Source organism: Odocoileus virginianus, chromosome 5 (assembly GCF_023699985.2).
Source record: "Odocoileus virginianus isolate 20LAN1187 ecotype Illinois chromosome 5, Ovbor_1.2, whole genome shotgun sequence".
NCBI classification, from domain to species: domain Eukaryota; kingdom Metazoa; phylum Chordata; class Mammalia; order Artiodactyla; family Cervidae; genus Odocoileus; species Odocoileus virginianus.
The window spans coordinates 42,990,922-43,005,691 of NC_069678.1; the positions used below are offsets into that span (position 1 = coordinate 42,990,922).

The 14,770-nt window shown below is 37.8% G+C and overlaps 1 protein-coding gene across 8 annotated transcripts in view; it reads left to right on the top strand.

The window, feature by feature from the left end:
* TTLL7 (tubulin tyrosine ligase like 7) overlaps positions 1–14,770 on the top strand; it is a 184,738-nt gene that overhangs the window by 138,652 nt on the left and 31,316 nt on the right. The window contains exon 21 of one of the 8 annotated variants that reach the window (XM_070467831.1): positions 6,883–11,826. The exons of 5 other annotated variants lie outside the window; for them this stretch is intronic. In XM_070467831.1, coding sequence (XP_070323932.1) covers positions 6,883–6,967 — 85 coding nt within the window. In that variant the 3' untranslated portion in view covers positions 6,968–11,826. 2 more of the 8 variants (XM_070467833.1, XM_070467834.1) reach the window with 2 other exon arrangements.

Below are 14,770 nucleotides of genomic sequence, written 5' to 3' on the forward strand. Positions count from 1 at the left end.
CAAGAGAAAGGGGCTGAGCCAAGCCTGACTGATTCCTTCTTTTAAACCTGCAAATCAAATAATTTACTTCTGGTTAGAGGCCAGAAAATTTATACTGGTCAAAGTTTTACTTGGAAACACAGAGAGAAATGAACATGTCCTTCCAGGTGGCGCTAGTGATAAGGAATCCTCATTATCAGAGAAATGCAAATCAAAACCACAATGAGGTACCATTACATGCCAGTCAGGATGGCTGCTATCCAAAAGTCTACAAGCAATAAATGCTGGAGAGGGTGTGGAGAAAAGGGAACCCTCTTACACTGTTGGTGGGAATGCAAACTAGTACAGCCACTATGGAGAACAGTGTAGAGATTCCTTAAAAAGCTGGAAATAGAACTGCCATATGACCCCGCAATCCCACTTCTGGGCATTCACACCGAGGAAATCAGATCTGAAAGAGACACGTGCACCCCACTGTTCATCGCAGCACTGTTTATAATAGCCAGGACATGGAAGCAACCTAGATGCCCATCAGCAGACAAATCGATAAGGAAGCTGTGGTACATATACACCATGGAATATTACTCAGCCATTAAAAAGAATTCATTTGAATCAGTTCTAATGAGATGGATGAAACTGGAGCCCATTATACAGAGTGAAGTAAGCCAGAAAGATAAAGACCAATACAGTATACTAACACATATATATGGAATTTAGAAAGATGGTAATGATAACCCTATATGCAAAACAGAAAAAGAGACACAGATGTACAGAACAGACTTTTGGACTCTGTGGGAGAAGGCTAGGGTGGGATGTTACGAGAGAAAGCATCGAAACATGTATATTATCAAGGGTGAAACAGATCACCAGCCCAGGCTGCATGCATGAGACAAGTGCTCGGGCCTGGTGCACTGGGAAGACCCAGAGGGATGGGGTGGGGAGGGAGGTGGGAGAGGGGACCGGGATGGGGAACACATGTAAATCCATGGCTGATTAATGTCAATGTATGGCAAAAACCACTACAATATTGTAAAGTAATTAGCCTCCAACTAATAAAAATAAATGGACAAAAAATTTAAAAAAAATAAAGTATCTTAAAAGCTGTTAAAAAAAAGAAAAAAAGAAATCCACCTGCCAATGCAGGAGACACAAGAGATGCACATTCAGTCTCTGGGTCAGGAAGATCCCCTGGAGGAGGGCATGGAAACCTGCTCCAGTATTCTTGCCTAGAGAATTCCATGGATAGAAGAACCTGGTGGGCCCCAGTCCATAGGGTCACCAAGAGTTGGACATGACTGAGTGACTGAGCACATCTAATATCAAGCTATCAAAGTCCAAGTTAATGTCACATTAATTTAAAAAAATGGGAAAAGTGGCTGCACAATCTTTCCCGTGTATATTAGGAACCTATAGCATTTTACTTTATATGTAGGAGTCAATTAATTTGATATTTATTAATAGATTAACGGAATTCCAGTAAACTCTTCAAAACTCTAAAGGATGATGCCATCAGGGTGTTGCATTCAATATATCAGCAAATCTGGAAGACCCAGCAGTGGCCACAGGACTGGACAAGGACAGTCCTCATCCCAGTTCCCGAGAAGGTACACTAAAGGATGCTCTAACCATCAGACAGTTGTTCTCATCTCCCATGCTAGTGACGTCATGCTTCAAATCTTGCATGCTAGACTTCAGCATTACATGAACCAAGAACTTCCAGATATCTAAGCTGGGTGTAGAAAAGGCAGAGGAACCAGAGCTCAAATTGCCAACACTTGCTGGTTCATAGAGAAAGCTAGGAAATTCCAAAAATCTACCTCTGTTTCATAGACTATACCAATATTAAAAAAAGCTAAGGTGATGGCATCCAGCCCCATTACTTCATGGCAAATACAGGGGGAAAAGGTAGAAGCAGTGATCAGTTTCCTCTCCTTGGGCTCTAAAATCATTGTGGATGGTGACTGCAGCCATGAAATCAGAAGATGTTTGCTTCTTGGCAGGAGAGTTACAACAAACCTAGAAAGTGTGTTGAAAAGCAGAGACATTACTCTGCCAACAAATGTCCGTATAGTCAAAGCTATGGTCTTTCCAGTGGTCATGTACTGTTGTGAGAGCTGGACTGTAAAGAAGGCAGAGCACTGAAGGATTGATGCCTTCGTCTATGATGCTGGAGAAGATTCCTGAGGGTCCCGTAGACAGCAAGAAGATCAAACCAATCATCTTAAGGGAAATCGACCGTGAATACCCGTGGGAAGGACTGATGCTGACGTTGAAACTCCAGTGTTTTGGTCATCTGATGTGAACAGCTGACTCATTGGAAAAGTCCCTGATGCTGGGAAAGATTGAGGGCAGAAGGAGAAGAGGGTGTCAGAGAATGAGATGGCTGGATGGTATCACCGATGCAAGGGACATGAATTGGGCAAATTTTGGGAGATGGTGAGGGGCAGAGAGGCCTGATGTGCTACAGTCTATGAGGTCACAAAGAGTCAGACATGATTGGGCAACTGAATGACAATAACAACAATAGGTTGATAAATTTTATTTATAAAGTATACCTAGTAAAATAATTTATATTTATAAGTAAGTATAAGTATGCCTAATATAAATAATGGATAGGGTATACCTAAATATTTCATGAGGAAATATATATTTGACTAAGTTATCTGTAAAATTAGAACAGAAAGCTCACATCAGTCAGGTTAATGGACCATCTTTATCTTGACCACACATCTGCAGGATATTAATATTTCTTAAGAATATATTAAGAAGAGGTGGCAAGAATACACAGAAGAACTGTATAAAAAAGATCTTCACGACCCAGATAATCACAGTGGTATGATCACTCACCTAGAGCCAGACATCTTGGAATGTGAAGTTAAGGGGGCCTTAGAAAGCATCACTACGAACAAAGCTAGGGGAGGTGATGGACTTCCAGTTGAGCTGTTTCAGATCTTGAAAGATGATTCTGTGAAAGTGCTACACTCAATATGCCAGCAAGTTGGAAAACTCAGCAGCGGCCACAGGACTGGAAAATGTCAGTTTTCATTCCAATCCCAAAGAAAAGCAATGCCAAAGTATACTCAAACTACCGCACAATTGCACTCATCTCACATGCTAGTAAAGTAATGCTCAAAATTCTCCAAGCCAGGCTTCAGCAATATGTGGACCGTGGAATTCCAGATGTTCAAGCTGGTTTTAGAAACGGCAGAGGAACTAGAGATCAAATTGCCAACATTTGCTGGATCATTGAAAAAGAAAAAGAGTTCCAGAAAAACATCTATTTCTGCTTTATTGCCTATGCCAAAGCCTTTGACTATGTGCATCACAATAAACTGTGGAAAATGCTGAAAGAGATGGGAATACCAGACCACCTGACCTGTCTCTTGAGAAACCTGTATGCAGGTCAGGAAGCAACAGTTAGAACTGGACATGGAACAACAGACTGGTTCTAAAAGGGAAAAGGAGTATGTCAAGGCTGTATACTGTCACCCTGCTTATTTAACTTATATGCAGAGTACATCATGAGAAGCACTGGGCTGGAAGAAGCACAAGCTCGAATCAAGATTGCTGGGAGAAATATCAATAACCTCAGATATGCAGATGACACCACCTTTATGGCAGAAAGTGAAGAAGAACTAAAAAGCCTCTGGATGAAAATGAAAGAGGAGAGTAAAAAAGCTGGCTTAAAACTCAACATTCAAAAAACGAAGATCATGGCATCTGGTCCCATCACTTCATGGCAAATAGATGGGGAAACAATGGAAAGGGTGTCAGACTTTATTTTGGGGGCTCCAAAATCACTGCAGATGGTGATTGCAGACATGAAGTTAAAAGACACTCCTTGGAAGGAAAGTTATGACCAACCTGGATAGCATATTTAAAAGCAGAGATATTACTTTGCCAACAAAGGTCCATCTAGTCAAGGCTATGGTTTTTCCAGTAGTCATGTATTGATGTGAGAGTTGAACTGTGAAGAAAGCTGAGTGCCGAAGAATTGATGCTTTTGAACTGTGGTGTTGGAGAAGACTCTTGAGAGTCCCTTGGACTGCAAGGTGATCCAACCAGTCCATCCTAAAGGACATCAGTCCTGGGTGTTCATTGGAAGGAGTGATGTTGAAGCTGAAACTCCAATACTTTGGCCACCTGATGCGAAGAGTTGACTCACTGGAAAAGACCCTGATGCTGGGAAGGATTGGGGGCAGGAGGAGAAGGGGACAACAGAGGATAAGATGGCTGGATGGCATCACTGACTCGATGGACATGAGTTTGGGTAAACTCTGGGAGTTGGTGATGGACAGGGAGTTCTGACGTGCTGCGATTCATGGGGTTGCAAATAGTTGGACACAACTGAGTGACTGAATTGAGCTTAACTGAAGAATTTATTAAAGGTATATGTGGCACCTGTTACATGGAAGAGAGTGGCCTTCAACCTTGCAGTCTCAGAAAGACAGCAGTTTAATAGACATACCAAGACCTTCCCTGATGGTACAGTGGTTAAGGCCCTGTGCTTCCAGTGCAAGGGGCTTGGGTTCCATCCCTAGCCAGGGAACTAAAATCCTGCATGCTGTGTGGTGTGACCAAAAAAAGAAAAAGAAAAAAAAAAAAAGCCATACCAACTGAGAAGCCGTTTCTCAGAGGGGGACTCATAACTAAACAAATCTAACTGATATTCACACCTGGATCACTAAATCTACCTCTGTCTCTATATCTGTATACATATCTATATCTATACACATATATCTAGGATACTAGAGTCTTTAGGACAAGCTCAGTATTTCACTATAGCTAGCCTTATTTCAAAGGCTTTGGGATTGCCAAACAATTTTTAGTCTCAGCATCTCTGTATTTCTATCTTTTATGTATTGAGCCTTCATATAAGCTCATTTTTGTGGCTAAAGTCATTTTTTAAATCTCTTGAGTTAGAGCTTCTGCCTTTAGCAATAGAGCACTAGGTATTTGGACAAATCCTCCCTCTGATGTTTGTAGGAAAACCTGGACAAAGTACCAACAAAACATTTGCTTGAAAACATCAGAGTTAAAACCAGGTACTTGTGAGTACTGAGTAGTGCTTTTGACAGACACACGGACCTAAGAGAATAAAGTAGGAGTTCAGGACCTGTCAAAGATTGGGGCTTTGATAAACAGCATAGATTCCTGCATGTAATAATACCCCAAATATTTTGCAAAGCAAAAGTTGACAGAATTACAGGGGGAAATATACAAATCTACAACCATTGAGGGAGATTTTAATATATATTTCTCAAAAGAATTAAAAACAAAGAAAATTTTAACGATATGATTAACAGATTTAACTGTCACATAATAGTGAAGTCAGCCACCTCAGAATACAATACAGTAAGCATACCTGGATCTTTTATAAAAATCAACTAGTGGAATGATAAAACATATTTAAAAAATTGAAATAATGCAAAGTATTGTATATCATCACAGGCCTTTAAAAGTACAAAATCCATCCTTTTTGGAAAGATAAAAAATAAAATAATAATGGATTTAAATGTACTTTGGTAACAAAAATATTAGAAATAAAAACTTGCAGTATGTACATAAATTGTTATCACAGGGAGGCTTATAGACTTAAAGAACATATTAGGGAACATAAGGCAAATTAGGGAGGGTAAGGCAAAAATTAAATGATCTATCATCTTGGATGATGACATAGTAACATTAAAGTAAACCCAAAGAATACAGAAAAAGGAAATAATAAAAACAAGAGCAGAAATTAACAATATAATGAAGCAAACAGAATAAGGAAGATCAACATGGCAAAAGTGGGTGTTTAAAAAGACTAATAAAATTGATTACTGTTGGGACTGATCAAAAATATTTTAAAAAGTAATTAACGTCAAGAATAGAAATAGAGACATAACTACAGATACTACAAATATTATTAATTTCATGCTGATAAATTTGGTAAGTTACATTAACAAATCCCTTGAAAAACACATGTTACAAAAATGACACAAGACAATATAGAAGGCTACCAATATCAAAGGCTATCATACCTTTGATACTAAAACCTGACCAGGAGATATTATATTATGGCAAAGGATAATGAAAGTTCAGTCTCACTCTTGAACAGAAATGCAAAAATCCTACATAAATATTGACAAAATGAACCCAGAAAACTTAAATAGGATAATGTACCTTGACTTTTGTTTATTGAATCCATTTAAAGGTACAATAAAATTTAAATGTGATCAGTGTAATTTTAGTAGAATAAAAAATCATTTAAAATACATGGACAAGTCATGATAGAATTCAACGTACATTTTTGCTTTAAAAAATGCTTAATAGGTTAGAAATAAAAGGGAAATTCCTTACTAATAAAGAGTAACTACAAAACCCCTACAAGCATATACTTAATGTGCAATGTTGAAGGCTTTTCTTTTGAGAAGAGAAACAGGACAAGATTACCTATTAACTACCACTTCTGTTTATCACTGTACTTGACCTGGCTTACTCAAGGAAGCAGGTCAAGAAAGTAAAAGGCATTTGATTTGAGAGAAAGAAATAAAACTCCTTACTAATGGTTGTGATTACATTCATAGCACTCATAATCTAAATAACTCTACAGATAAATTACTAAGTAAGCCTACCAATTTTGATGAAATCAAAGTGGGAATAAAATCAATTTTTTCTATATCAGTAACAAACAGATTTTAGATAAAATGTCATTTTTAATAGCATCAAAGAATAACCAATACTTCAGAATAAAAGTAACAAAAACATGCAAGACCCTAATGCAGAAATATGTAAAAGATGTAAAGTTATATATTATATTGATATTGAAATCAGTATCAACATGTCATTTCTTCTCAAATAGTTCTTCATATCTATAAATTCAATATAATCCTTACATAAATCCTAACAATTTTTTTGCAGGGTGAAGAATTTGACTAACGTTTGTTCTAACATTTATAAAAAAAAAAACAAAGGGCCAAGAATAGACAAGACATTCTTGAAATAGTAGAATTGATTTACTACAGTGTGCTCAGAATTTAAATAAAGCTACAGTGTCTGAGCGAAAAAGTTGGCTTAAATAAAGCTCAACATTCAGAAAACTAAGATCATAGATTCCGGTCTTGTCAATTCATGGCAAATAGATGGGGAAACAGTGAAAACAGTGGCTGACTTTATTTTTGGGGGCTCCATAATCACTGCAGATGGTGATTGCAGCCATGAAATTAAAAGACACTTGCTCCTTGGAAGGAAAGTTATGACCAACCTAGACATCATATTAAAAAGCAGAGACATTACTCTGCCAACAAAGATCCATCTTCAAGGCTATGGTTTTTCCAGTAATCATGTATGGATGTGAGAATTTGGACTATAAAGAAAGCTGATTGCTGAAGAATTGATGCTTTTGAACTGTGGTGTTGGAGAAGACTCTTGAGAGTCCCTTGGACTGCAAGGTGATCCAACCAGTCCATCCTAAAGGAAATCAGTCCTGGGTGTTCGCTGGAAGGACTGATGTTGAAGCTGAAACTCCAATATTTCGGCCACCTGATGCGAAGAACTAACTAATTTGAAAAGACCCTGATGTTGGGAAAGGTTGAAGGCAGGAGGAGAAGGGGAGGACAGAGGATGAGATGGTTAGATGGCACACCGACTCAATGGACAAGATCTTGGGTAAACTCTAGGAGTTTGTAATGGACAGGGAGGCCTGGTGTGCTGCGGTTCATGGGGTTGCAAAGTGTTAGACATGACTGAGTGATTGAACTGAACTGAACTGAAGACAATGCACTAGTACCAAAAGGATAGACAAATAGACCAATAGAATCATTCAGAAAGGCCATGGACATCCGTTATAGCTCATTTGGTAAAGAATCTGCCTGCAATGCAGGAGACTTGGGTTCAATTCTTGTGTTGGGAACATCCCCTGGAGAAGGAAATGGCAACCCACTCTAGTATTCTTGCTTGGAGAATCCCATGGGCAGAGGCGCCTGGCAGCCGGCGGTCCATGAAGTTGCAAGAGTTGGACACTACTTAGCGACTAAACCACCACAGAAAGGCCATAAATAGACCCAGGTTTATATAGAGACTTGATTTATGACAAAAACAGGGACACTTTAACAAACGGGTTAAAAGTTTGTTTAAACAAATGGTTCTGGGGCAATTGAGTTTCCAAATAATAATGAAAAAAGAAACTTGAATTTACCTACACCATATACAAAATCATTTCCAAATTATTGAGTACATAGATGTGAAAGGCAAAACTAAAGATTTTGGAAAAAATATAGATTTTTTTCATGACTTTGAGGTATGCAAAGAGTATAAAATATCAGGCCAAAAAAGTACAGATTATAAATGAAAAGATAAACTTTACTATATTAAAATTAAGAATATATGTTTATTAGCAGACTCCATTAAGGTGAAAAAGCAAGCCTCAGAATGAAAGTTGGTATTTGCAACCTGTTTAACCTACAAAAGACTGTTACACAAACTGTATAAAAACTCCTACAGATTTCTAAGAAGAAAATAGGACACTCCATGGAAAAATGGGGAAGAAACTTGAGGCATTTTTAAAGGCAGTAAGTATTTGAAGTGTTCAAGCTCATACTCAGGGAGACGTGAAACCCATCTTTCAGTCCGTGAGTTGATGAGAATGTAGAGTAATGGAAACTGTCTCACACTGCTGATGATAGTGAACATCATTGCCTTTAAAAAAGTTTGGATAACCCACTAAAGCTTACCACTTTCTCAGTTATTTTATTCCCAATGATTCTAAGCAGAATGTATGCCCCTGTGCATCAAGACCGTATTAGAATTATCACAGTAGCATTTACTTATAATGGCTACAAATTAGAAATACCCAAACTGTCTATTCATGGAAGAATGGGCAATTTTTGTAATGTCCACTCAATGAAATATTTTACAGCATTTGAAAATGAACAAACACACAGCAATATGGATGAATCTCAAACAGAAATTGAGCAAAAGAAGCCAGAGACAAAGGACTACATACTTCATTTCATTTACATTTAAATAAAAAGCAAGAAAAACTGAATTATAGTATTACAGAATATGTACTTAGGTGGCAAACAGGAAGTAATTGCCACCGAAGTCTGGATAGTTCAGTCACTCAGCTGTGTCCGACTCTTTGTGCCCCCATGGACTAAAGCACTCCAGGCTTTAATGTCCATCACCAACTCTCAGAGCTTGCTCAAACTCATTTCTGTTGAGTCGGTGATGCATCCAACCATCTCATCTTCTGTCATCCCCTTCTCCTCTTGCCTTAAGTCTTTCCCAGCATCAGGGTCTTTTCTAATAAGTCAGTTCTTCACATCAGGTGGCCAAAGTATTGGACCTTCATCTTCAGCATCAGTCCTTCCAATGAATATTCAGGATCGATTTCCTTTAAGATTGACTGGTTTGATCTCCTTGCAGTCCAAGGGACTCTCAAGAGTCTTCTCCAACACCACAGTTCAAAAGCATCAATTCTTCGGCACTCAGCTTTCTTTATGGTCCAATGCACATCCATACATAACTACTGGAAAAACCATAGGTATGACTAGGACTTTTGTTGACAAAGTAATGTCTCTGCTTTTTAATATGCTGTCTAGGTTGGTCATAGCTCTCCTCCCAAGGAGCAGTGAGTGAGTGAAAGTCACTCAGTCGTGTCCGACTCTTTGCCAGCCCATGGACTGTCCATGGAATTCTCTAAGCCAGAATACTGGAGTGGGTAGCCTTCCCAACCCAGGGATTGAACCCAGGGGTCCCACAATTGCAGGCAGATTCTTTACCAGCTGAGCCACAAGGGACACCCAAGTACACTGGAGTAGATAGCGTATCCCTTCCCTGAGCTATCAGGGAAGCTCTCCAAGGAGCAAGTGCCTTTTAATTTCATGGCTGCAATCACCATCTGCAGTGGTTTTGGAGCCCCAGAAAATAAAGTTTGTCACTCTTTCCATTGTTTCCCCATCTAGCTGCCATGAAGTGATGGGGCCAGATGCCATGATCTTCATTTTTTGAATGTTGAGTTTTAAGCCAGCTTTTTCACTCTCCTCTTTCACTTTCATCAGGAGGCTCTTTAGTTCTTTGCCCTCTGCCATAAGGATGGTGTCATCTGCATGTCTGAGGTTATTCGTTATTTCTCCCGGCAGTCTTGATTCTAGCTTGTGCTTCATCCAGTTCAGCATTTTGCATGATGTACACTTCGTATAAGTTAAATAAGCAGAGTGACAGTATACAGCCCCAATGTACTCCTTTCCCAATTTGGAACCAGTCTGTTGTTCCATGTCTGGTTCTAACTGTTGCTTCCTGACCTGCATACAGATCTTAGGAGGAAGGTACGGTGGTCTGGTATTCCCATCCCTTGAAGAATTTTCCACAGTTTGTTGTGATCCACACAGTCAAAGGCTTTGGCATATTCAATAAAGCAGAAGTAGATGTTTTTTCTGGAATACTCTTGTTTTTTCTATGACCCAACAGATGTTGGCAATTTGACCTCTGGTTCCTCTGCCTTTTCTAAATCCAGCTTGAACATCTGGAAGTTCTTGGTTCACATATTGTTGAATCCTAGCTTGGAGAATTTTGAGCATTACTTTGCTAGCATGTGAAATGAGTGCAACTGTGAGGTAGTTTGAACATTCTTTGACATTGCCTTTCTTTGGGATTGGAATGAAAGCTGACCTTTTCCAGTCCTGTGACCACAGCTGAGTTTTTCAAATTTGCTGGCATATGAGTGCAGCACTTTCACAGCATAATCTTTTAGGATTTGAAATAGCTCAGCTGGAATTCCATCACCTCCCTTGCTTTGTTTGTAGTGATGCTTCCTAAAGTCCACTTGACTTCACAGTTCAGGATATCTGGCTCTAGGTGAGTGATCACACCATCATGGCTATTCCGAAGTCTGGATAGTGGGTAAGTTTATGAAGCAGCAGTACCTGGTTCTGGGGTGCTAGGAATATTCAATCATTTAACCTGGGTAGCATTTATATGAGTAATCACTTTATAATATTCATTTACTAGATATTTATTTTATGTACTTTTTGATTGAAAAGTTTTAAAAATCAAGTTATACACATGATACTATTTTGATCTTAGGTTAAGATAGCTTGGTACATCTATCTTAAAACAGGCGTGGTCTTGCTAAAGAGGCTGATGTTGAGTGAGTGCTCAGTTGTTCAGTAGTGTTCAACTCGTTGCGACACCATGGACTGTAGCCCACTAGGCTCCTCCATCCATGGAATTTTCCAGATAAGAATACTGGAGTGTGTTGCCATTTCCTTCTCTCAGGAATCTTCCCAACCCGGGGATTGAACGTGTGTCCGTTGCATCTCGTCTTGGTAGGCGGACTCTTTACCACTTTGCTAGCTGGGAAGCAAGGCTGATGTTAGTAACACAGAAATAATAATATTTCACCTATATGCACTATTCCGTTTGGTCCATACTCTGTGAGACAGGCATGGCAGAAACTATTGGATTCTTTTCACCAGTGAGAAAACTGAGGCCCAAAGAAGTGAAATGGCTCATCCAAATCCATGTTGCTAGCAAATGACAAGAGGTGGGATTTACAGTTAAAACCACAGTATAATGTTCTGGGTGTTATATTTAAAATACAGAATAATAAGTGTTGGTAAGTATATTGAGAATTTAGTACTGGTTCAGAATGTAAAATGGTATGAGTGCTGTAGAAAACAGTGGCAGTTCCTTAAAAAGTTAAATATAGAATTACCATGAAAAGTGTGAAAGTATTAGTCGTTCAGGTGTGTCTGACTCTTTGTGACCCCACGGACTGTAGCCTGCCGGGATCCTCTGTCCATGGGATTCTCCACGCAAGAATACCGGAGTGGGTAGCCATTCCACATGACCCAGCATTTCCCCTCCTAGGTACATACCCTGAAGAGCTGAAAACAAGGACTGGCTCCAATACTTGTACACCAGTGTTCATAGCAGCATTCTTCCCGATAGTCAGATGGTGACAGCGTCCCAAATGTCCGTCAGCAGAGCAATGGATGGATAAGATGTGACGTGTTTACGTGTATGTTACCACTCTGCTCTCTTTGCATGTGTGCTCGTTTGTGTCTGACTCTTTGTGCTGTGCTTAGGCACTCAGTCGTGTTTGACTCTTTGTGACCCCAAATACTGCAGCTAAGCTCACCTGTCCATGGAATTTTCCAGGCAAGAATACTGGAGTAAATTGTCATTTCTTTCTCCAGAGTATCTTCCTGACCCAGGGATCGAACTTGCATCTCCTGCACTGGCAGATTGATTCTTTTATCACTGAGCTACTCGCATGTATATTATTATGCCTATGTAAAATTGTTAATATAAATATAGTATTATATAAAATTTATAAATATAAAATATTATTCTGTGTTAAAAGTTATACTTAGTATAAAAATATACTATGTATAAAAATATAAAAGCATAAAAATATTATACTATGTAAAAAGGAATGAAATTCTGATACATGTTAGAGCATGGATGCACCTTGAAAGCATGTTAAGTTAAATAAGCCAAACATACAAGGACAAACATGGTATGATTCCAGTTATGTGCAGTATCTAGAACAAATTCATTGATTCAGAAAGCAGAATAGAGGTTACCAGGGACTGGGTGGAGGAGAAAATGCGAATTTAGTGTTTAATGGGTACAGAGTTTCTGCTTGACGTGATGAAAAGGTCTGGAACTGGGTTATAGTTTTGGTTACACAGCCATTTTACTCAGCCAGTATTATACAGTGTGAATATATTTACACTGAACATGAATACCTAAAAATCATAAAATTCATGTCATATATTTATTTTACCACAATCAAAATAGTTAAAAAGAACACAGCCTAAATAAAGTGATAAAACTTATTTGCCTTATGTTACCCAAACCAGGAAGCTGAGTTTACTCTGGTGGGGTGGGGGTGAGTCAGGGGTCCCGGATCTTTCTTCAGGAAAATCTCAGAGGTGTGTGTATTTTAAGTTTCAAGGCTAATTAACTTACCAGTCTTGATATGCTTCAAGTTCTAGAGATTCTCCATGGTCAGCAATAAGTTGGTACCTGACAAACCAAACAATTCTATGTCAAATAGGAAGTAGATAAATACATATTTTACATTTATATGATGGGCATGTGAAGATATGTATCCATAATCTCAGAATTGAGGAGTAAGGATATGTGTATGAAACAAAGAGGGTAGTTTGTGTTATTTCTTCTTGGAATGCGTAAGCTATGAGTTAGCTATATTTGTACTTCGAGAGTAAGCTACAATAGAATTAAAGCTGGAGACTTAACATATTTTTGTGCTTTAACAGACACTCTTTAGATACTGTCTATAAATCCACTTTCTAGAGATTCTTCTTGCTAAAAAATCAAATTTTATTATTTAACTTCATCGCAGAGAACATTTTAAAAATAATCTTTGATATTCAACTAGTGTGGTCTCTCCCAAGAGATCTTAATGGAGATATTAAGGCAAATAATCCATTGTGTTTCACTGTAATGCTTTAAAATATCCCACAGCCCTTACTTTAGGGAAGCAAAGTCTTTCTTCCAATGTGATTTTGTATGCTTTTTTACGTTCATACTGAATTTCTTTTCCTTTTTACGTCTTTAGTTTCATTTTAGCCTTTTATGCTTCAATTAAAAAGTTTAGTTTTGTGGATAATATTTTTCTACACTCTAAGTTTGTATACTTCATATTTCTGAAAAATAAATGTAATTATTGTATTTTTTAGTTTTAAAATTGGAATTCATACACAGAAATGGCAATATAGTATTTTTGGGGAGTGACAGTTCTGGAGTGAGACCAGATGGATCTGACTCCTGGCTCTAGTCACTTTTGTGATTGTGAGCAAGGCATTTAATGCCTGTACACTTCGGTGTATTCATATATAAAATAGAGCTGATAATAATATATACCACAGAGAATCATTAAATAATATTTTTAAAGCAAGTATAATGGTGCTGGCGCACACACACACAAATACTTTGAAAATACAAAATAATGTTAAATAAAATAGTGTAAGTTCGCTGTAACCCTGGACTTTGTACTTTTATTTTTTCACCTGTGTAAATGGAAATCTTTAGTTCAGAAGGCAATGTGAATGTTATTGTAATGCCAATAATAACTATTTCTTGAAGATTCTTGAAAAGAAACTTGGTAAAAATTACTCTTTACTATAATTATTATCAATATAACCAGGATGTAGCCAGTTTTCAGTAGGAGAGAGAATAACTCTTAACTAGTATGGAATAGTGGATTTTGATCAAACATCTTAGTTTCCTTTGCAGCTTTACCCTAGATAGGAAGGGCAGCCTGTTTCTTGCAGAATATGAGATCAGTCATCATGATACACTAGCTCTTGACATAATAATTAATTCATATAAATTACAAAAGTGATATTAAGAAAATGATTTATATAATCTGTGATGTGAGAAATCAATTGTTTCATTATTCATCACCCATTGTGCAATTTTGATTTAATTTAGTTTGTTGTATATTATTTTATTGCTCTGTTAACAATGATTTGAGCAATTATTTATAGTTTGTGATATTAAGTAATAGAGTTAGGGGATATTATCAGATAATTCACGATGAAATGATGTCTATGAATATTACGTGGAATTCTGCCATTTTAATCTGAGTGCTGTATGCAGTTTGATCATAATGAATTCGTATTCTTCTACAAATTCATGTAACAACAACATAAATGTAATTTTCCATTGACACAGAAGTTAGTAGTTACCAATATTATTTAATAAAGAATTGGTAGCTAATAATATCTTTGGTCCTCAGTTTCTTCATTTGTCTTTGGAAGTATGATACTGGGGT